General features: G+C 48.8%; 1 protein-coding gene across 10 annotated transcripts in view; it reads left to right on the top strand.

Annotated features, from left to right (window-relative positions):
- Positions 1-22599, top strand: part of CELF6 (CUGBP Elav-like family member 6) — a 237552-nt gene that overhangs the window by 186680 nt on the left and 28273 nt on the right. For 5 of the 10 annotated variants that reach the window (XM_054042942.1, XM_054042944.1, XM_054042943.1 and 2 more), the window contains 2 exons: positions 51-194; positions 12371-12966. In XM_054042942.1, coding sequence (XP_053898917.1) covers positions 51-194; positions 12371-12567 — 341 coding nt within the window. In that variant the 3' untranslated portion in view covers positions 12568-12966. Of the gene's footprint in view, positions 1-50; positions 195-12370; positions 12967-22599 lie in introns of those variants that run through there. The other 5 variants (XM_054042950.1, XM_054042947.1, XM_054042946.1 and 2 more) reach the window with 1 other exon arrangement.

Genomic DNA, 22599 nt, shown 5'->3' with positions numbered 1-22599 from the left:
TCTTTGCTAATGGGCGGCTGTTCTTTGTGTGTGCACGTGTGTTATCCCAGGTCCCGAAGGATGTAACCTGTTTATTTATCACCTGCCCCAGGAGTTCGGAGATGCGGAGCTCATGCAGATGTTTTTGCCTTTTGGCAATGTCATCTCTGCCAAAGTCTTTGTTGATCGTGCCACCAACCAAAGTAAATGCTTTGGTAAGTACCAGAGAACCTGCTCTCATCTTTCCCTCCAGGAGTTTTGCAGCATTGGCTCCTTTGGATAGTTGGGTCTCCTGTTGCATTTCACACGAAAGAGCATTTTGATGCATAGTGATGCTATGCTTCATTAAGGAGCCAATTAATCCAATCAGTGGCCAGGCTTACCAGCAAATCTGAGCTATTTGGGAAACACATGGGACATTTCTTCAATCCCACTCCAGTTACACACAAAGCAATCCGCATATGAACACTTTCTGCCTAAACTGATAGCAGAGAGACTAGACCCAGCATCGCCTCTGCAAATCACATCATTATTGATATGTCCAATCTGTTACATAAATAAACAGGAACCATGTCTGAAAGGACTGACCACTCAGTGAACCAACAACACTCCTAGGTGGGCTTCTGAAGGAGGTGGCACAGAATGGTACTCTGTACACCAGGGTGTGAGATGGTATGTTAGTGCATTCCATTCGGACAGGAGGTTACCTGGTTAGGGATGCTGCTTGCACAGGTCTCACTGTGTTCCAGAGGCTGAGATGTTCTCTTTAGAAATGAATAAAAGTTGATTTCTCCAACATGAAATATACCCAGATCCGCAGGGTTTTGTGGCAAAGTTCCAGCAAAATGAAACTGGTGAAATGTTATGTCCGGGGTTTCCTTCCTTTCATTCATAAGAACATAAGGGGGAGGGATAGCTCAGTGGTTTGAGCATTGGCCTGCTAAACCCAGGGTTGTGAGTTCAATCCTTGAGGGGGCCACCTGGGGATCTGGGGCAAAATCAGTACTTGGTCCTGCTAGTGAAGGCAGGGGGCTGGACTTGATGACCTTTCAAGGTCCCTTCCAGTTCTAGGAGATAGGATATCTCCATTATTTTTTTTTTTTTTTTTTTTTTTTTAAGTATGGCCATACTGGGTCAGACCAAAGGTCCATCTCACCCAATATCCTGTCTTCTGATAGTGGCCAATGCCAGGTGCCCCAGAGGGAATGAACAGAACAGGCAATCATCAAGTGATCCATCTCCTGTCACCCATTCCCAGCTTCTGGCAAACAGAGGCTAGGGACACCATTCCTGCCCATCCTGGCTATTTGCCATTGATGGACCTATCGTCCATGAATTTATCTAGTTCTTTCTTAAACCCTGTTATAGTCTTGGCCTTCACAACATCCTCTGGCAAGGAGTTCCACAGGTTGAAACTCCTCCTGTGCATTGTGTGAAAAAATACTTCCTTTTGTTTGTTTTAAACCTGCTGCCTATTAATTTCATTTGGTGACCTCTAGTTCTTGTGTTATGAGAAGGAATAAATAACACTTCCTTATTTATTTTCTCCATACCAGTCATGATTTTAGAGACCTCTATCATATCCCCCCCTTAGTCATCTCTTTTCCAAGCTGAAAAGTCCCAGTCTTATTAATCTCTTTCTATATGGAAGCCGTTCCATACCCCTAATCGTTTTTGTTGCCCTTTTCGGAACCTTTTCCAATTCCAATATATACTTTTTGAGATGGGGCAACCACATCAGCACACAGTATTCAAGATGGGGGCGTACCATGGATTTATATAGAGGCAACATGATATGTTCTCTCCTATTATCTATCCCTCTATTAATTATTCCCAGCATTCTGTTAGCTATTTTGACTGCCACTGCACAGTGAGAGGATGTTTTCAGAGAACTATCCACAATGACTCCAAGATCTCTTTCTTGAGTGGTAACAGCTAATTTAGACCCCATCATTTTATATGTATAGTTGGGATTATGCTTTCCAATGTGCATTACTTTGCATTTATCAACATTACATTTTATCTGCCATTTTGTTGCCCAGTCACCCAGTTTTGAGAGATCCTTTTGTAGCCCTTTGCAGTCTGCCGGGGTCTTAACTATCTTTAGTAATTTTGTATCATCTGCAATTTTTTCCATCTACTGTTTACCCGTTTTTCCAGATCATTTATGAATATGTTGAATAGGACTGGTCCCAGTACAGACCCCTGGGGGACACCACTATTTACCTCTCTTCATTCTGAAAACTGGCCATTTATTCCTACCATTTGTTTCCTATCTTTTAACCAGTTACCAGTCCATGAGAGGATCTTCCCTCTTATCCCATGACAGCTTACCTTGCTTAAGAGCCTTTGTGAGGGACCTTGTCAAAGGCTTTCTGAAAATCTAAGTACACTATAATCAATTGGATCCCCCTTGTCCACATGCTTGTTGACCCCCTCAAAAGAATTCTAGTAGATTGGTGAGGCATGATTTTCCTTTATAAAAACCATGTTGACTCTTCCCCAACAAATTATGTTCATCTATGTGTCTGACAATTTTGTTCTTTACTAGTACTGAAGTCAGGCTTGCCGGCCTGTAATTGTCGGGATCACCTCTTGAGCCCTTTTTTAAAAATTGGCGACACATTAGCTATCCTCCAGTCATTTGGAACAGAAGCTGATTTAAATGATAGGTTACAGACTACAGTTAGTACTTCTGCAATTTCACATTTGAGTTCCTTCAGAACTCTTGGGTAAATACCATCTGGTCCTAGTGACTTATTACTGTTTAGTTTATCAGTTTGTTCCAAAACGTCCTCTAATGACAACTCAATCCGGGACAGTTCCTCAGATTTGTCACCTAAAAAGAATGGCTCAGGTTTGGGAATCTCCCTCACATCCTCAGCCGTGAAGACCAATGCAAAGAATTCATTTAGTTTAACCACAATGGCTTTATCATCCTTGAGTGCTCCTTTAGCATCTTGATCATCCAGTGGCCCCACTGGTTGTTTAGTAGGCTTCTTGCTTCTGATGTACTTAAAAAAAAATTGCTATTACTTTTCGAGTCTTTGGCTAGCTGTTCTTCAAATTCTTTTTTGGCCTTCCTAATTATATTTTTGCACTTCATTTGCCAGAGTTTGTGCTCCTTTCTATTTCCCTCACTAGTATTTAACTTCCACTTTTTAAAGGATGCCTTTTTGTCTCTCACTGCTGCTTTTACTTTGTTGTTTAGCCACGGTGCACTTTTTTGGTTCTCTTACTATGTTTTTTTTCATTTGGGGTATACATTTAAATTGAGCCTCTATTATGGGGTCTTTAAAAAGTTTCCATGCAGCTTGCAGGGATTTTACTTCTAGTGCTGTACCTTTTAATTTTTGTTTAACTAACTTCCTCATTTTTGTGTAGTTCCCCTTTCTGAAATTAAATGCTACAGTGTTGGGCCGCTGTGGTGTTTTCCCCGCCACAGGGATGTTAATTTAATTATATTATGGTTAGGCTCTGTGTTTGTCACAGAGGTCATGGAAGCCACGGATTCCATGACTTTCCGTAACCTCCGTGACTTCTGCAGTGGCCCGTGTGGCTGGCCCAGGCGCTGCCTGAGCAGCTCAGGCAGCGCCTGGGCCAGTCACACCAGCTGCTGCTGGGGCAGTCTTGGGCCCCACCGCCCCCCAGCAGCAGGAGTTTGGGTGGTGGGGAGCTCAAGGCTGGGGATCAGGGTGCGGGGCAGTGCTTATTGGGGTGGGACTCCCTGGAAGGGTGACAACAACTCCCCCGCCGCAGACACCTCCCCCGCAGCTCCCATTGGCCACAGTTCCCAACCAATGAGGGGGTGCTGTGGGTGCTTGGGGGGGGTGGCCCCAGGGGCACTGTGGGTACTCGGGGGGGCGGGGCCTTGGAACAGAGCAGAGGTAGCACGTGGAGCTAGGAGCTGGAGGTCGCCGCTTCCCAGGAGCCGGGTAGGGAACCTGTCCCAGGCCCACCAACTCTCCCCCCGACCCAGCACCCGTGACACCCCCCCCCCCCCGGGCCACAACCTCCCCACGCACCCACGGCACCCCCCGGGATCCCCCCAAGCCCCTGTGGTGCCCCCGGAGCTGCTCCCCCCCCCCCCCAGTTTTAGTCCGGTATATAGTAAAAGTCATGGACAGGTCACGGGCTGTGAATTTTTGTTTATTGCCCGTGACTTGTCCTTGACTTTTACTAAAAATACCCATGACTAAAACATATCCTTAGCTATGGTCACGATTACCAAGTGATCCAGCTATATTCACCTCTTGGACCAGATCCTGTGCTCCACTTAGGACTAAATCAAGAATTGCCTCTCCTCTTGTGGGTTCCAGGCCTAGCTGCTCCAAGAATCAGTCATTTATGGTGTCAATCCCATCCTGAGGTGACATGTACCCAGTCAACATGGGGGATAGTTGAAATCCTTCGTTATAATTGAGTTTTTTATTTTTATAGCCTCTCTAATCTCCCTGAGCATTTCACAGTCACTATCACCATCCTGATCAGGTGGTTGGTAATATATCTCTACTGCTATAGTCTTAATTTTAGAGCATGGAATTACTATCCATAGAGATTCTATGGTACAGTTTGGTTCATTTAAGATTTTTACTTCATTTGACTCTACTTTCTTTCACATATAGTGCCACTCTCCCCCGCCCCGCAGCATGACCTGTTCTGTCCTTCAGATCTATTTTGTACCCTGGTATTACTATGTCCCATTGAGAAGAACAGGAGTACTTGTGGCACCTTAGAGACTAACAAATTTATTAGAGCATAAGCTTTCGTGGACTACAGCCCACTTATGCATCCGAAGAAGTGGGCTGTAGTCCACGAAAGCTTATGCTCTAATAAATTTGTTAGTCTCTAAGGTGCCACAAGTACTCCTGTTCTTCTTTTTGCGGATACAGACTAACACGGCTGTTACTCTGAAACTATGTCCCATTGATTATCCTCATTCCACCAAGTTTCTGTGATGCCTATTATATCAATATCCTAATTTAATATGAGGCACTCTAGTTCACCCATCTTATTATTTAGACTTCTAGCATTTGTAATTGAATGGGACTCTTTTTCATTTGATTGTTTCTCATCAGATCCTACCCGTATTTTATCATCTTCCATCCTCTCCTCCTTACTAGGACATAGAGAATCTCCATTAATAGATCCTCCCCTAAAGGATGTCTCTGTCCGAATCACGTGCTCCTGCGTACATGTCGGCTTTCCACCTCTTCCCTCCCCCTCATCCGTTCCTATTTCCAAGAAAACGACATGATGCCTGGACTTTGTAGACTTTATAGACCTTGGCCTGAAGAAAATGACAAACAAAATCACTTCTCTTTAAGATCTCATGCACTGCTTGCATAGGTACCGGGACTTGAGAGGGATGTCATGCATTAGCCTTCTAGTCAATGATCTTCCCTGAAAAGAGTTGTGTAGAGCAAAGCACTGCAATTCCCATCAGTCAGTGGAGCAGCCTGATGCCTCAGCACAGTTTGTTGAGGTTGTGACAAGCAGTGGTCGCTAAGGCAATTGGAGTGCAATGCGTACCTCCATCCAGGTAAGACAAGGAGGACTGATACCATGGTGACGGACTTGGTATAGGAGAGTGGATGGATGATTGGTAGATATTCCCCCAGTGAGCTGGGATGAGCCAAGTAGCACTTAGGCTTCATCATGGCTAGATACTACCTCTAGGAGTACAGAGCCATCCCAGAGAACAACTATTTTTCCTGTCCTTTGCTCTGACGTTGGCCTCGGTGGTCACTAAGTCCTGGACCAGGTGTTGCTTCTTTGGTGGTCAGAAAAGTATGTTAATTAGTGAGAAAAGATATTTTCAGGTGAAATGTCACAAGCTTTCCCAACCCTGCAGAGATGGGCCAAAGACACACTTGTGCCCGGAGGGTGTGTGAAGACATTTGCACAGCCCTCTTTATGTGTAGAGGATGGAAGTACCCTGAGGTCAGTTCCCAAACCAAGTCTTTAATCTCATGCCAGGACCTGCTCAGGCAGCAGATGTAACATAATGATCAGTTTAATGTTGCATAGTCACTGTGCTGTATACAAAGAATGTTATAAAAGGGGCCAGCAGTCTAGTGTCCAAAATCAGTTAAAAATAGAAAGCAGGCGTGGCAGAAAGTCTGTCTGATTTCACTTTCCATTAACTAGAACAGACCCCTACAAACATGTCTATGTGTACCTTGGGCCAGCTCTTCAGCTGGCCTGCAGAAGTGTGGTTTCATTGAGGTCCATGGAGCTAGACCAATTTACACTAACTGAAGCTCAAGCCCAGTTATTTTATGCCTATTGAAGGCCTGAACAAACCCATGCAGCCAAAAAATCAAAAGTCCTATATTCATGTGAGCAAACTCAGCACACGGGGCTGGTCCAGTCTGAGAGACAGGATGGTCCAGTGGCTAGGGTACTAACACAGTACTCAATTGACAGGGACTCTGCCACGGACTCTGTTAATGACTTTGGGCATGTCACTTAGTCTGTGACTCAGTTCCCCCTCTGTGAAATGGAAATGATAGTTCTTACCTATCTTGCAAGGTGTTGTAAGGCTGAGTAGATGAAAGAATTCAAGGTACCCCTATGGTCACGGGGGCCACAGAGGTTTAATCAAAATACAGATGAGTAACGTCAGATGAACTTAGAGTAGGTGTTTGTCATACCAGCTTGCATTAGGAAGCCCCAGTTAAAAGGGAAGAGGTCGTGGAAATGGAGTAAGTAGCGAGAGCTGGGAATCCTTTAGCTGCCCAGGCATCTCAGCATTTCACTCTGCAGCTCTCCTGGAGGTTTGTTCATGTGTGGCCATCCCATTCCCCCACCCACTCCTGCTCAGCACTTAGCTCACAGACAAAAGAAGGTGGCAGGAGTCATGGCTTGTTTTGAAATCTTGTACTCCTGAGAGTAATAACAAAATCCCCGCCTGGCACATGCTGCTACCCCAGTGGGAGGAGTGTGGAAGGAGACAGTGTCACAGACAAAGCAGCTAGACTCCCCAAACCCACAGCTTTGATCCCCTCCCCCAGACTCAACTCACCCCATCAGTTTTCTGAGACTGAGTACTGGCCTCTGGCTAGTGACCTTAAAACTCAAGGTCTTCGGTGTGTGTACTAAAGATCCCCTGGCCCTTTCCTTAAGATGAGAGGTGTCCCCTGTCCTCTCTGGCTATGCTGTGCCCTGGAGATTGCTGTACATTGGGCTGTCAAGCATTTTGGAAAGCTGTAGGTTGTGAAATACAGGAGATGTTATTGTGATGCATGGGATCAGCTGTCTTTGCTTTCAACATTGACACACCTGAACCAAGTAATCTACAGTGTGTTCACCTTACAGTTACTGCCTCAGGCCAGTTATTAGGCACAGACACATCATGTCTATAGACTGCCCGGGGTGGGGGTTTTACTACTCTTGGGATAATCCTGTGAATGGGGCTAGGAATATATGCTTTTATATAAGCTATCGACACACTGGTAAGATGCTTTGCAGCTGGTCTTCCACTCCAAACGTGCTGTGGCAATCCCTTAGCATCCCACTGAAATCAATGGGACACCCTTGGTACAGTACATCATTCAGCAAAGGGAGGTGCATCCTGTTTGAGGAACGTGGCATACTTAGCAGCATGCTTACATGGACAAGATGGTACCATTTCTCCAAGGGAGAGCGAAGCTTTTGAATTGGCATAAAAGACTCTAGGAACCAGGTTGGTCTAAATTGGCATAACTCCATTGTTAACCCCAGTTTTCACTGCTGAGTATTTGGTCCTAGAAGAAGACAGTCCCTACCGTGGTGATGTCTCATGTAGCTGGACAGATATCAGAGGCCATTCAGGTGCGTTACAACCTTATAAATCGCAGCAGCTATTGACCATGCTAGGCTGCCCTGCAGTGAATCAATAAACTTCTCTGTCAGCCTGGTTTAGTTGCATGGCACTGCCAAGAGCTCCTGGGTAAGTTCTGAGGCATCTTGCATTGGTACAGAGCTGGGAAATATGCGCATGCTATGACAGCCGGTAGATGCCAAGTGTAACGATGCGGCCTCTGGCGGGACACAACTGAGAATATCAATTCAGGACAAAGTGCTTAGAGCAGGGCGGTCACAGCCCAAGGCTGGGTGTCCTTTATTATTAAGGCACACAACAAACCAGCCAAACAGAGAGGACAAGCAATTCCCTTAGACACTCCAGTTTCCCAGTTTCCCCACCAGCACTGCTCCTTATGGGGATGAATGGTTATGAAAACGAATACCCCAGTAAAAGAAAAAAGGTTTTCCCAATCCCAAAGGACCAAGCCTCAGACCCAGGTCAATATACAAGTCAGATGTTACCCACAAATCATGCTGTTGCCAATCCTTTAGACTCTAAAATCTAAAGATTTATTCATAAAAAGAAAGAAATATAGATGAGAGCTAAAATTGGTTAAATGGGATCAATTACATACAGCAATGGCAAAGTTCTTGGTTCAGGCTTGTAGCAGTAATGGAATAAACTGCAGGTTCAAATCAAGTCTCTGGAATACATCCTGCGCTGGGATGGGTCCTCAGTCCTTTGTTCAGAGCTTCAGTTTGTAGCAAAGTTCCTCCAGAGATAAGAAGTAGGATTGAAGACAAAATGGAGGGGTTTCCAGGGCCTTTTATATCCTCTGCCATGTGGAAGGACCCCTTTGTTCTTACTGTCGAAAATCACAGCAGCAAGGTGGAGTTTGGAGTCACATGGGCAAGTCACGTGTCCATGCATGACTCAGTTTTTTACAGGTAGAGCAGCCATTGCTCACATGCTACCTTGAATGTCCCCAGGAAGACTCCTAATATGTGGATTGGAGTTTCCCAACGTCCATTGTCAGTTAAGTGTTTCTTGATTGGCCACTTAATCTGAAGAGTCCCTTCTCAATAAGCTGGCCAAATGCTTCTCTGGTGCTACTTAGAATCAAACACATTGAGATACAAGTACATAGCCAATATTTATAACTTTAAATACAAAAATGATATATGCATACAGATAGCATAATCATAACCAGCAAATCATAACCTTTTTATAGACACCTCACTCGACAACCTTTGTACAATATTTGCTGCAAATATATAACAGTGGTTGCAACAATAATCTATACGGTCACAGTTCATGTCAATAACGTCACACCAAAGTCAGGACCTGTAGATAGATCTCCACTGTTATGAAGATCAACATCCCCCACAGCACACCTTTCAAAACCCAGGGGTCCTACACATGCCTATCACAACATGTGATAAAAACAACGAGGAGTCCTTGTGGCACCTTAGAGACTAACAAATTTATTTGGGCATAAGCTTTCGTGGGCTAGAACCCACTTCATCCGATGCATCGAGTGGAAAATACAGGAGCAGGTATAAATACATGAAGGACGATCCCTCACTCTCACAGACCTTGGGAAATAGGCCAGTCCTCAATTACAGACAGCCCCCCAACCTGAAGCAAATACTCACCAGCAACTACACACCACACAACAAAAACACCAACCCAGGAACCAAACCCTGCAACAAACCCTGTTGCCAACTCTGTCCACATATCTATTCAAGGGACACCATCTTAGGACCTAACCACATCAGCCACACCATCAGGGGCTCATTCACCTGCACATCTACTGATTTGATATATGCCATCGTGTGCCAGCAATGCCCTTCTGCCATGTACATTGACCAAACCGGACAGTCTCTACGCAAAAGAATAAATGGACACAAATCTGACATCAGGAATCATAACATTCAAAAACCAGTAGGAGAACACTTCAATCTCCCTGGTCACTCAATAACAGACTTAAAAGTGGCAATTCTTCAACAACAAAAATTCAAAAACAGACCCCAATGTGAAACTGCAGAACTGGAATTAATTTGCAAACTGGACACCATCAGATTAGGCCTGAAAAAAGACTGGGAGTGGTTGGGTCATTACAAAACCTAAACCTAATTTTCCCAATACTAATTTCCCCCTACCATTACTCACACCTTCTTGTCAACTGCCTGAAATGGGCCATTCTCATTACACTTCAAAAGTTATTTTTCCTCCCTTGGTATCCTGCTGTCAATTGAATTGTCTCGTTAGACTGACCTCACACTTGGTAAGGCAACTCAAATCTTTTCACGTATTTATACCTGCTCCTGTATTTTCCACTCCATGCATCTGATAAAGTGGGTTCTAGCCCATGAAAGCTTATGCCCAAATAAATTTGTTAGTATCTAAGGTGTCACAAGGACTCCTCGTTGTTTTTGCTGATACAGACTAACACGGCTACCACTCTGAAACCTGACAACGTGGTATATCTCATCCAGTACACCAACAACAATTATGTGGGCGAAACCATTCGCAAGCTCTCAAATGAATTCACACAGGAAAATGATAAGACAATAACACCCTGTCACCTGGGTGTGAACAATTTTCACACAATGATCACTCTGTATCTGACCTCTCGGTCATCATTTTCAAAGGAAACCTGCACAACACCTTCAAAAGACCAGCCTGGAAGCTTAAATTCATAACACTGCTAGACACTAAAGATCATGGACTGGACAGAGACACTGGAATCATGGATTATTACAACAATCTATAATCCACTAACAACCCCCACAAGCTGACTTTTTTCCCCCTCCCTTCTTCCCCACTGTGACTGCAGGGGTGTTAACAGACTTCACCTTGAATGGTCCCTTGAAATGTGGGTTAACGACTTGCGCTAAATAATCTGTTCCACCTTGTGTTTCCCTGTGACTCTCTGAGTACATTCCCCAGACCTGAAGAAGAGCTCTTTGTGGCTCGAAAGCTTGTCTCAGGCCCTGTTTACACTGGCAAGTTTCTGCACAGTAAAGCAGCTTTCTGCGCTGTAACTCCCAAGGTGGACACACTGCCAAGCCACTTAGTGCGCAGAAACTGCAGTGTTGCAGCACTGTAAATAAACCACCCCAACAAGAAGCATACAGCTTTCTGCACCGGGGCTACAGCACTGCAGTGCCAGTGTAGACACCGTGGTGATTACAGTGCTGCAGTTCGTCTCCAGGAGGTGTCCCACAAAGCTTGTTCTCACCTCTCTGGTCATAGATTTGAACTCTACTGCCTTGCCCTCAGGCGACCAACCATCATCCCCACCCCATAAATTCCTTTGGAATTTTGAAAGTCCCCTTCCTGTTTGCTCAGTGACGCATGAGTGGTCTCAGAGCATCTTTCCAGGTGGCCATGCCTGCTCCACACACCAGGCAATCCCCCGCTTGGAGCAATGCTGAGCTGCTGGACCTCATCAGCATTTGGGGAGAGGAGGCTGTCCAGTCCCAGCTGCGCTCCAGCAGTAGGAATTATGATACCTACGGACAGATTTCACGATGCATGACAGAAAGGGGCCATGATCGGGACACATTGCAATGTAGGGTAAAAGTGAAGGAACTGCGGAACACCTACCACAAGGTGTGGGAGGCAAACCACCACTCTAGTGGTGCACCCACGAGCTGCCAGTTCTACAAAGAGCTGGACGCAATACTCGGTGGCGACCCCACCTCCACTGCAAAGACCACTGTGGATACTTTGGTGGCTCACGTGCCAGTTGAGAGTGGACCGATCCAGAAGGAGGAAATCTTGGATGAAGATGTGGAGTGGAAGGGGGACCCAAGGCAGAGGATGACTCAGACATCAGAGATGCATGCAGCCAGGAGCTCTTTTCTATCCGGAGGAAGCTAGCCAGTCACAGCTGGCAGATGTTGGCGAAGCGCAAACAGAAGAGGAGGCCCCTGGTAAGTGGATCTGATTTTGGGAATTGCTGAAGCGAGTTGTTGGGGGCAGGAGGGTTGTAGAAAGCAGGCTGGTCTCCCACCGCATGACTAGTCTGAGAGGCAGAACAGGCTTTTGATTGACTCCCTCACTTCACGGGAAACTCCCTCAGAGATCTCCAGGAAAATCTTGTGGAGATACTGGGCAATCCGCGGCTGCAGATTCTTCAGCAAAGCTGCTTTGTTTCTTGCCCCATTAAGAGTAACTTTTCCACGCCACTGTGCCGTCATGGGGCAGGGGAGATCATTGCTGCACACAGGCGAGCTGCATAGGGGCCAGGGCCCTCCCTTGATTCCCTGCTCACCCTCAGCAGTGAGATATCTTCCATAATGATCACATCCTATGGAAAGTGTGGGGACAGGAATGATTATCAGGTCTCCCTACAGTGCTGGCTGTCCCCGAGAGCCACATGCCCAATGTACAGCAGGGTCTGGGAAGAGTGATTTACCCTGCCCCGGTGGCTACTCGCCATTTTGAGGGTCTTGTGGCTCATGTGTGCTTGCCTGGGGTCAGCCAGTTAGTGGCAGGTGTGTGAGAACTGGCTGTGCTTTAAATCACTGAACCAATGTTCTCTGTGTTACAGACAATACTGCTTCTGTAAAATGTTGCATTTAAACTTCACAGAGATGACCTTGGGAGCCCAGCCTCCCTCTTCGTTATCAGCGGCTGAACGGCTGCGCAGAATTAGAAAGCAGCCAAGAAGAACTAAGGTGGACTTTCTACATGATGTTATGATGCACTCCGCGGCCGAAAAACAGGAATTGAAGGAGTGGCGGGACAGTGAGAAGAGGGACCGAAAGGTGAACGCGGTGCTAGAATGAAGCCATGGAGTGACTCTAAAAGTTATGGAGTGCCAAGCAGCCACGCTCCAGGCGATACTAGCACTGCAAACTGAGCAGCTCCGTGCCCACCCTCCCCTGCAGCCGCTGTCTCAAAACTCTTTCCCATGCACCCCCCAGACACAGCCAACACACTCTTATCAAACTCCTGTGTCCAGTCTATACCCGCAGCATTCCACTCCTCCCCCCTCACAGTCCTGCTGAAGTACAGCACCCGTTGCATTGTACTCTAAAGGAGAAGGTTGGATATGATCCCTGGACATACACAAATCTTTAGCTGTCCAAGGACACCACCTCGTCCTGGAACCTTCCTTTCCCCCATCTCCCTTACTGCTGATGGGTTTTTTTGTTTGACTCTCTCCTCCTGTTGTTGTTTTTTAATAAAAGAATTGTGTTGGTTTGAAAGCAATCTTTATTCTATTAATTGAAAGCAAACAGAGCCCTGCAAAGCAACAGACAATTATCTTAAACCTTCATATTGCATCATCTGCACCAATCACAATCCTCTCCTAACATTACAAGCACTACACCCCCGAGCATAGCACCAAATATTAGTGGCTTTCAGCGTCAGATTGCTGCCTCAAGGCATCCCTTATCCTTATGGCCCTGCACTGTGCCCCTCTAATAGCCCTGGTCTCTGGCTGTTCAAACTCAGCCACCAAGCACTAAGCCGCTGCGGTCCAGCCCTGAGTGAAGCTTTCACCCTTCCCTTCACAAATATTATGGAGCATACAGCACGTGGCTGTAAGCATAGGAATATTGTCATTGGCCAGGTCCAGCTTCCCATAGAGGCAGCACCAACAGGCCTTTAAATGGCCAAAAGCACACTCAACAGTCATTCTGCATTTGCTCAGCCTGTTGTTGAACCTCTCCTTGTTGCTGTAAATTTGCCCTGTGTATGGCTTCATAAGCCATGGCATTAAGGGGTTGGTGGGGTCTCCCAGGATCACAATGAGCATTTCAACTTCCTCTACGGTGATCTTCTGGTCCAGGAAGTAAGTCCCTGCTTGCAGCTTCCTGAACAGGCCAGTGTGACGAAAGATGCGTGTGTCATGCACCCTTCCGGACCAGCCTGTGTTAATGTCTGTGAAACGCCCATGGTGATGCACAAGCGCCTGGAAAACCATTGAGAAATACCCCTTGCGATTAATGTACTCGGTGGCTAGGTGGTCTGGGGCCAGAATTGGAATATGCGTGCTATCTATCACCCCCTCCGCAGTTAGGGAAGCCCATTTGTGCAAAACCATCTACAATGTCACACACATTGCCCAGAGTCACGGTCTTTCAGAGCAGAATGTGATTAGTGGCCCTGCAGACTTCCGTCAACACGAGTCCAACGGTAGACTTTCCCACTCCGAACTGGTTAGCGACCGATCAGTAACAGTCTGGAGTAGCCAGCTTCCACAGTGCCATCACCACGTGCTTCTCCAATGGCAGGGCAGCTCTCATTCTCATGTCCTTGCGCTGCAGGGCTGGGGCGAGCTCATCACACAGTCCCATGAATATGGCTTTCCTCATCCGAAAGTTCTGCAGCCATTGCTCGTTATCCCAGACGTGCATCATGATGTGATCCCACCACTCAGTGCTTGTTTCCCAAGCCCAAAAGCGGTGTTCCACTATCGTCAGCACCTCTGTGAATGCCACAAGCAATCTCGTGTTGTAGCTACTATGCGTGGTGAGATCAATGTCGCACTCCTCTTGCCTTTGTAGTTTAAGGAATAACTCCACTGCCACTAGTGATGTGTTGGTCAGAGCGAGCAGCATACTGGTCAACAGTTGGGGATCCATTCCTGCAGCCAGAAGATGGCGCCAAATGCGGACGGAAGCATAGGGATTGCTGGGATACAAAGCAATGCATTGCGGGGCACTGGGACAGGACCCAGGATGCCCCGCGACTCCCTCCGCCTTCCTACAACTCTTAGTGGCAGAAGAGGAAGTGGTGCTCTGTGGGATAGCTGCCCAGAGTGCACCGCTCCAAATACTGCTGCAAGTGCCATAAGTGTGAACACACTAGTGCACAGGCAGCTGACAGTGTGAACACACAACGCTCTCTGAGCGGCACTGTAGCTCCCGGTGCTGTAACTCTGCCAGTGTAGACATTCCCTCTCTCACTAGCAGATGTTGGTCCAATAAAAGATATTACCTCACCTGTAATATCCTGGGACCAGATGGCTGCAACTACACTGCATACAATCATGACCGTGATGCACAGGTAATAGACAATGTTGGGAGGCATTAGTACCATGCAGTGTAACCTTCACCATCCCTCTAGGGCAGTGTGATCAACAGTGCATTTGAAGAGTGTATTGGAGAGGCAGTGGGGCTCCTAGTGGTTAGTCTGGGGGTAAAAGTCACCTGTCCCAAGTTGGTTTTCTAGTACAAGGAGTCATGCTGGACACTTGGCTCCCGCTGCTTTGGGTGCGGGAGGTTGGTAGATATCAAGCAATGTAATAATAGTTGGGAAGCACTGTGCAAACATGTATTAATCCTCCAAACATGCTAAGAAGAAAGAGTGGAAATATTATCATTGCTACCCCCCTTTTCTCCTGTCCTCTCTGCCACCCCTTCCCCACTCACACACTCACGCCTCCGCACTCACGCACACGCCTGCAAACTCATACATAGGCTAGCACATGCTTGCATTTGGAAGCTGTCACAGTACTCTCTGCACCCACAGTCCCTTATGCTCCTGCACATTCATGCATCGTATTCACAGTCATGCTCCATACACAGATCCACACACACACCCTTGCCCACGTACTGTCAGTAAAACTTATACATGCCTCAGCTGTGTCGGCTAAAGTTGAACAGGAAACTGGAGGGGAAGGAAGATGATAATATATAATATAATAATATATAGTCTGGGAGCCTTCCAGTTCCACTGTCCCTCCAGAGGGTTTCCAGTTTAAAGTCCCAGCACATTTCTCACCACCGCTCATCTACAAAGCTCGTCCAGATATATTAATTACACACAATTTCTGGTGAGAACACTAGTAGCAACAATGTCTTTTTGTCTTTCCCTGGCATTTCTAGCACATCAGGTATCTGGAGCTGTGCAACTGACTCAGTGATAATGAATCCTTTTGTTGTTGGGTTAAAATGTGCAAAGCATGTATTTTCAGATGTAGCACTGCATTCATTTCAGTGTAAGGCTTCCCAGAAGAGCTCACTATAACAGCTTGGAATAGTTGCGCTCTGGAGAAGGTAAAGAAAGTCGTTATGGAGCGTGGTGTGTTGGACTCCCAAATTGCAGCCCTGTCGCAATGGGTTAAGTCTCATACTTCCTTGCCAGTGCAGAAATCACTTGTTCTCTTTGTGGCTAGATCTTCAGCATCACACTGGTTCACCTACCCCACTCCTTACAGTTCTCTCCCAGCCAGGGCCCCAGCAGGAAATTGCATTGCGATAACTGAAAATGCTGTCAGCTCTTTGGGGCAGAGACCGTAGTTATGTTCAATGTTTCCACAGCTTCTGGTCTATGCCTGAGGCGCCTATGCACTACAGTAATAGATACACCTCTCTGTCTCACATTTTAAACAGCTGCTCTTAAAGAAACGGGTGTTTTCTCCAGATACCATCCTCCGGGGTTCTTGCTCCATCAGCACTTCAGGTCATTATTTAGGCTCAGGTTTTTCTAGTGCTCTGAGGAACTCCACTCCCACCCTCATGCTCCGGAGCACCTCTACGGTTTGGCGCCTCAGCACCTCACTACTGGCACCTAGTGCCCTGGCACCTGGGTTTTGTTAATGACCCAGCGCCTGGCTTGGTGCTTTACTGCATTGTGTTATGGTAGGTGGCGCCTGCCTGGGCACCAGATACGTCTAGTCTTCGGAGCCCATGTCGGTGGTTCCCTTGACCCACCTCAGCAGCCACATTGGTGTCTCAGGTAGTATCACGTCAGGGCCCCGCCATTCTCCTCAGCACTCTGACCCCTTCCTGCAGGATTTCCCTTTGGGGACCCTGGAAATGGGGCTCTTTGCCACTCACCTAAAAAAAACAAAACAAGCACCTGAGCTGTTGCTCCTGCACCAAGCAAAGAGTGCGTTAGCAGGCCACTGCGCCAGCCACTGGGCCCCTCCAGGAGATCTCTTAGAATGTGGCCTAAGGCTTCCTGGCTGCTGAGATCCCCTCTGGCAGCAGGAAAGGGTGGGAAGAAACTGTGGAGTGTTGCAGTCAGGCCCAGCAGACCCTTTACTTGCCCTGCCTCACTTCCTCCCTCCCCTGGCTGTCTGACTGAAAGCTGGAGCCCATCCAGGTGCCTCTGGCAGCTATCTCACTTGCCCACTCATTAGTGGAAGGTTGGCCAGGGTCTCTACAGCCTCTAGTGTCAGGTTCATGCAGGGCTTGACACTTTTGAGTTCCCCCTCCCCCACAATTAAATAGTCTTGTGAGACACCAGATATTAATGTGATCTCAGCAGAGCTGACCCGAGTCCCAAGTTCCTGTGAGATTCTGTGTTTCACATGGAAAGTCATGTGGTATCACTGGTAACAGGGGCTTCAGCGCCCGTCATGGGTGTGCTTCAGGCCCTACTGACTAATCCACCTGACCTCACGTTTTGCAAAGATAGGCACCCCTTGTTACAGGGGCCTCTGAACTTAATTGTGGGTGTCCTGGTCAGGAAGATCCTGAGGACTGCAATCCAGCCTTGGAGACTACAACTCCCAAGATGTTAGAGGAAGAGACAAACTTCCGCTTCCAAGGGTGAGGCCTTGAAGCCTCCGTTTTGGATGCAGAGTCACATGCATTTTGTGGGGAGCTGAGGCTGTGTTACTGGACCCTGGCCAGGGATGGCAGGTTGCTTTGTGGAGCTCTGGCCCAGCTGGGAACTGCTGCTGAGGGGCTTGGACCAAGCAAGGAGCCAGACAGGCTATTGCTGGCAGGGGTGTTGGAACAATTTGTACAGTGGAGGTGCTGTGAGCCATTGAACCAAACCGTAAACCCTGTATAGAATGGAAACCACTTCAAGTTAGGGGGTGCTGCAGCACCTCCCTTACCCCTAGTTCCAGCATCTATGATTGCTGGGTGTCAATGGAGCCAGGAGACTGCTGTGGTGCCCAGAGCTGCCTGAGGCTGGCCTGCAGTGATGGCAGTGGGAGGAACCACCACCTTGTTTGTTGAGGCAGTGCGTGAAGGGGAAGGGGGTCAGCAAAGAGACTTCAGTGTGAGAAGAGACTAAATAGTCTTATTGGCTGAACAGGATCCAGGTTACTGCCCTCTGGTTCTAACAGCGCCTATCCTCAGGGGCTGTGCAGCTTGGAATGACCCCAGGTTAGATTCACTCTGCCCCATGTTGCCTTGGCTGGACTGCGTTACTGGATCCACAGAGCTTTCCTGGCCCCCGCTTCAAGATCTTTAAATGCGCCCACGCAAGGGTCTAGAACTCTGAAATTAAGAGGAGTGCCCCACTCTGGGATCGGGTAACTGATGGCAGTGTAAAGGTAGTAAGTTGGTTACGTTTTGTTCATTATGCTAAACAGCATACATCAATTGACTGATTGAAGCACCCCCTACTGACTTAAAGTGATTGTGACATTTTAATTATTCTCAATCTGTTATAGCGTGTTTTTCTAAATTGTGCAGTGAAGGGGTGCTAACTCTAGTCTAAGCGGGTATTATTTGCAGAGAGTGTATAATTGATATTTTTGGGTTAGCCCCATTGCATAGATTAGCTCAGGTTTATTCCTGGAGGCTCCCCAGGCACCCCAGTGGGTGTGTGCAGGGCCCAGCCAGGATTAATTTTATTACAAGTAAAAGGACTGCAGCAGAGGAATGGATCGAGGATTCCTACCTATCCACCATCATCACTGGGATACTCAGGATCTCCATCACTGTTGACAGCATCAGGCACACAGGGGGGTGTTGCCTGCTCCTGATAACCCAGGGAGGAAAGGAGGGGTTACATTTTGGAGGCACCATTGGGATCCTTCTGCCACCACGAAATTCTGCAGCAAGAAACCTTTTATATCTATTTTATGCTATTGTAGTTCTGATTATTTTCCTGAACCCTACTGGACTTTAAAGGACTCTATTTCTTTAGTGAACTTTATAATCTCCTCCATCACGGTAAGTTAACGTCCTGGTGTAGAGATTGGCATGCCACCCAGTCAAACCCTTATACTGGGTAAGGTGCTACTGTCTGTCAGGTATTGGGAACTGTGAAAATCTTTGGGAAGACCATGATTTTTACGGTTGCAGAGGTGACTCTAACACCTAGACTGTAGCTGTATTGGTGAGAGCAGCTGCTGACTTGGACCCACTGTGTGTACCCCAAGAAGTTGGGATTGTGGGTGAATTTGGCCCCTGGTCTGTGTTTCTGCCTGGGAGTGCCCAAAAGAGGAGACTATACCAGCTGGGACTGCTGATTTTGCAGCTAAATTGAAGGCTTTACTGGAAGATGTGATGGTCATCGTTACACCAGCATCTGTTACAAATGAGCATCTGATAACTACACTAGGATAATTGGTGGAAGGCTGTACTCAGTCACCCTGTGGGGGAGTTGGGTACTGTAAGCTGAGTTTCTCCTCCGGTTAAAAGCTACTCCTGCTGGAGACGATTACTTTGAATCCTAAATGGACCAAGCTACCCAGATGATGGAGGAATGCAAGTGCCCGCATAGTATCAAAAGGCAACAACTAGCTAAAAGTCTGAGGGGACCAGCCTCTGACATCATCCTATCATTATGCACAAGTAATCTCTCTGCTGGCACTGTGGAGTATCTAAGTGCTTTGGAGAGTGGGGAAGAGTTGTATCTTCACTTCCAGTCCATTTCGCAGGAAGAAGGTGGAAAACTTCCATAGTATCTATGCCGTCTGGACAAGCTACTGCATAAGGCACTGGTAAAGAATGTGCTATTTACTAGACACATGGATCAGGTGAGGAATGGAAACAGTGCCTCTGTAGGAAAATGTTAGTGCATGTTGATATCTTCTCCCAACATGAGTGGGATGTGGGCTGTGCAGAAAATACTCAGCATGAAATCTGTCTAACTGACTCTTGACCTTTTCAAGAACAGTCTTGTTGCCTAGCTCTGGCTGTTGTGGAAAGTGTTTGGAGACGTCTACATCACTGAATATGAGAGTTAGAAGAGATCTCAGGAGGTCATCTAGTCCACCCCCCCTGCTAAAAGCAAGACCAATCCCCAGCTAAAACCCCCCCTCAAAGATTGAGCTCACAACCCTGGGTTTAGCAGGCCAAAGCTCAAACCACTGAGCTATCTTTCCCTCCCCACTTTACAGCTGCTGGAATAATTTCTGAGTCAGGAAGTCCGTCTGCCTCCCCAGTTGTGGTGGTGAGGAAGGGGAAGGGGTTTGTCAGAATGTATGTAGATTATAGACCTCTAAACAAGTGAACCATACCAAATCAATATACAAGGCTGAGGACTGAGGATGTCCTTAACTGCTTACATGGAAGTAAATGGCTCATTGTATTACATATTGGTAGCGGATATAACCTAATACCTATGAACAAGGTGGATAAAGAGAAAACTGTGTTTATCTGTCCACACAGATTTTACCAATTTAAGAGGATGCCCCAAGGCATTTGTGAGGCTTGTGCTAACTTTCAAAGATTAATGGAGTGAACAGTTGGAGGGGATTAATGGAATGAAAAGGGGGAGGGATAGCTCAGTGATTTGAGCATTGCTAAAACCAGCATTATGAGTTCAGCCTTTGGGGGGGGCCATTTAGGGATCTGGGGCAAAAATCTGTCTGGGGATTGGTCCTGCTTTGAGCAGGGTTGGACTAGATGACCTCCTACAGTCCCTGGCATTCTATGAATCTCCTGGAGGCCCTTGTCTACTTGGGCAACCTAGTTGTTTTTGGACAGAGTCTTGAGGAATATGAAGAGAAGTTGCTTAAAGTCCTTGATCATTTGAGGGAGAAAGTCTTGAAACTGTCCTTGGACAAATGTAAGTTTTTCCATCATTCAGTCTCCTATGTGGGACACATAGTGTCCGAGCAAGGTATTGCCACAGATCCATCAAAAACTGAGGCTCTCTCCATTTGGCTTAGGCCACAGAACCTGTCTGCCCTGCATTCTTTTTTGGGGTTCTGTGGTTTCTGTATGCACAGTGTGATGTAAGCACTGAAAGAGCTGTTGCAGGGCTATGCACCATCACTTTGTGGGAACAGATCAAAATCTAAATCTATATAACTTGATAAAATAGGGTTACCATATCTAGCAAATAAAAAAAGAGGACCCTCCACGGGCCCTGGCCCCGCCCATTTCCCCACCCCAGCCCTGCCCCGACTCCGCCCCTTCCCCGCCCTAACTCCGCCCCCTCTTCCCTCCCACTCCCAGCCACGTGGAAAGGGCTGCCCGAGCGCTACCGGCTTCACGGTTTGCCAGGCAGCCCCCAGACCCTGCACCCCCGGCTGGCGCTTCCCCAGCGCAGCTGGAGCCCGGGAGGGGAAGCACCCAGCCGGGGGCGCAGGGTCTGGAGGCTGCCCGGCAAACCGTGAAGCCGGTAGCACTTCGGCTTCGGGCAGACCCCTTGCCTCCGGACCCTGCGCCCCCAGCCGGGCACTTCCCCTCCCGGGCTCCGGCGGCACAGGGTCCGGAGGCATGGGGGCTGCCCAAAGCCGGTAGCGCTCGGGCAGCCCGGCTCTTAAACAGAGCCGAAGAGTCAGGGGAGGAGCAGAGCCGCCGCGGCTGGAGGCTCTGCTCCTCCCCTGACTCTTCGGCTCTGGTTAAGAGCCGGGCTGCCCGAGCGCTACCGGCAGGGCCGGCTTTAGGCCAATTCAGCTGATTCGGCTGATTTGGGCCCCGCGTCAAGAGGGCCCCGTGCTGCAGCTGTCCACCCCGCCCCCAGCTCACTTCCCCCTCCTCTTCTCCCGTGAACGCTCCGCCCCCTCCCCTGCTTCTCGCGAATCAGAGATTCGCGGGAAGTCTGAAAAGAAGCAGGGGCGGGCCGGTGTATCAGCACACAAGGTAAGCTGGGGTGGCGGGGGCGCGAGAAGGGCTCGGGGAGGCGCGGCCCGTTCCCGCAGGCTCCAGCTTACCTTGTGTGCTGATACACCGGCCCGGCTTGGCTCCAGCCCGGCCCCCGCAGCGCGGCGCGGCTCCGGCTCGACTCGGCCCCCACGGCGCGGCCCGGGTCGGCTCCGGCCCGGCCTGATCCCCGCGGCGCAGCCACCGCGGCGCGGCTCGGGTCGTCCCCCCCCGCCCGGCGTGGCCCCCGCGGCACAGCTCGGGTCGTGTCTCAGCCCCCGCGGCGCGGCCCCTGTCTCCCCCCCCCGGCGCGGCTCGGGTCGTGTCCCGCCCCCACGGCGCGGCTCCGGGTCGGACCCAAGCCCGGCAACCCCGGCCGGAGCCCGGCTAGATTCCTGGGGGCGGGGCTTGCTGCAGGAATCGGGCCCCACTCTTGCTAAAGCCGGCCCTGGCTACCGGCTTCGGGCAGCCCCCATGCCTCCGGACCCTGCGCCCCCGGCCGGGCACTTCCCCTCCCGGGCTCCGGCGGCGCAGGGTCCGGAGGCATGGGGGCTGCCCAAAGCCCGTAGCGCTCGGCTCTTAAACAGAGCCGAAGAGTCGGGGAGAAGCAGAGCCGCCGTGGCTGGAGGCTCTGCTCCTCCCCTGACTCTTCGGCTCTGTTTAAAAGCCGAGCTGCCCCAGCGCTACCGGCTTCGGGCAGCCCCCATGCCTCCGGACCCTGCGCCGCCGGAGCCCGGGAGGGGAAGTGCCCGGCCGGCGGCTGGGGTCCGGAGGCAAGGGGGCTGCCTGAAGCCCATAGCGCTCGGGCAGCTCGGCTCTTAAACAGAGCTGAAGAGTCAGGGGAGGAGCAGAGCCACCATTTTCCCGGACATGTTCGGCTTTTTGGCAATTCTCCCCGGACGGGGGTTTGAGTGCCGAAAAGCCGGACATGTCCGGGAAAAAGAGGATGTATGGTAACCCTAGATAAAAGCTATTTCCATCCCTCTGAGCCATTTGGAATGATCAGTGTGAAGTGACCTTCCACAAAATTAAGGCATGCCTCACCAATGGTCCCATCTTAGCATTTCCCGATCCTCAGAAGCT

This window comes from Malaclemys terrapin, chromosome 10, assembly GCF_027887155.1.
Source record: "Malaclemys terrapin pileata isolate rMalTer1 chromosome 10, rMalTer1.hap1, whole genome shotgun sequence".
Lineage (NCBI taxonomy): Eukaryota > Metazoa > Chordata > Testudines > Emydidae > Malaclemys > Malaclemys terrapin.
Note: the sequence above shows the minus strand (reverse complement) of the source record. Positions and strands in the feature narration are given on the sequence as shown.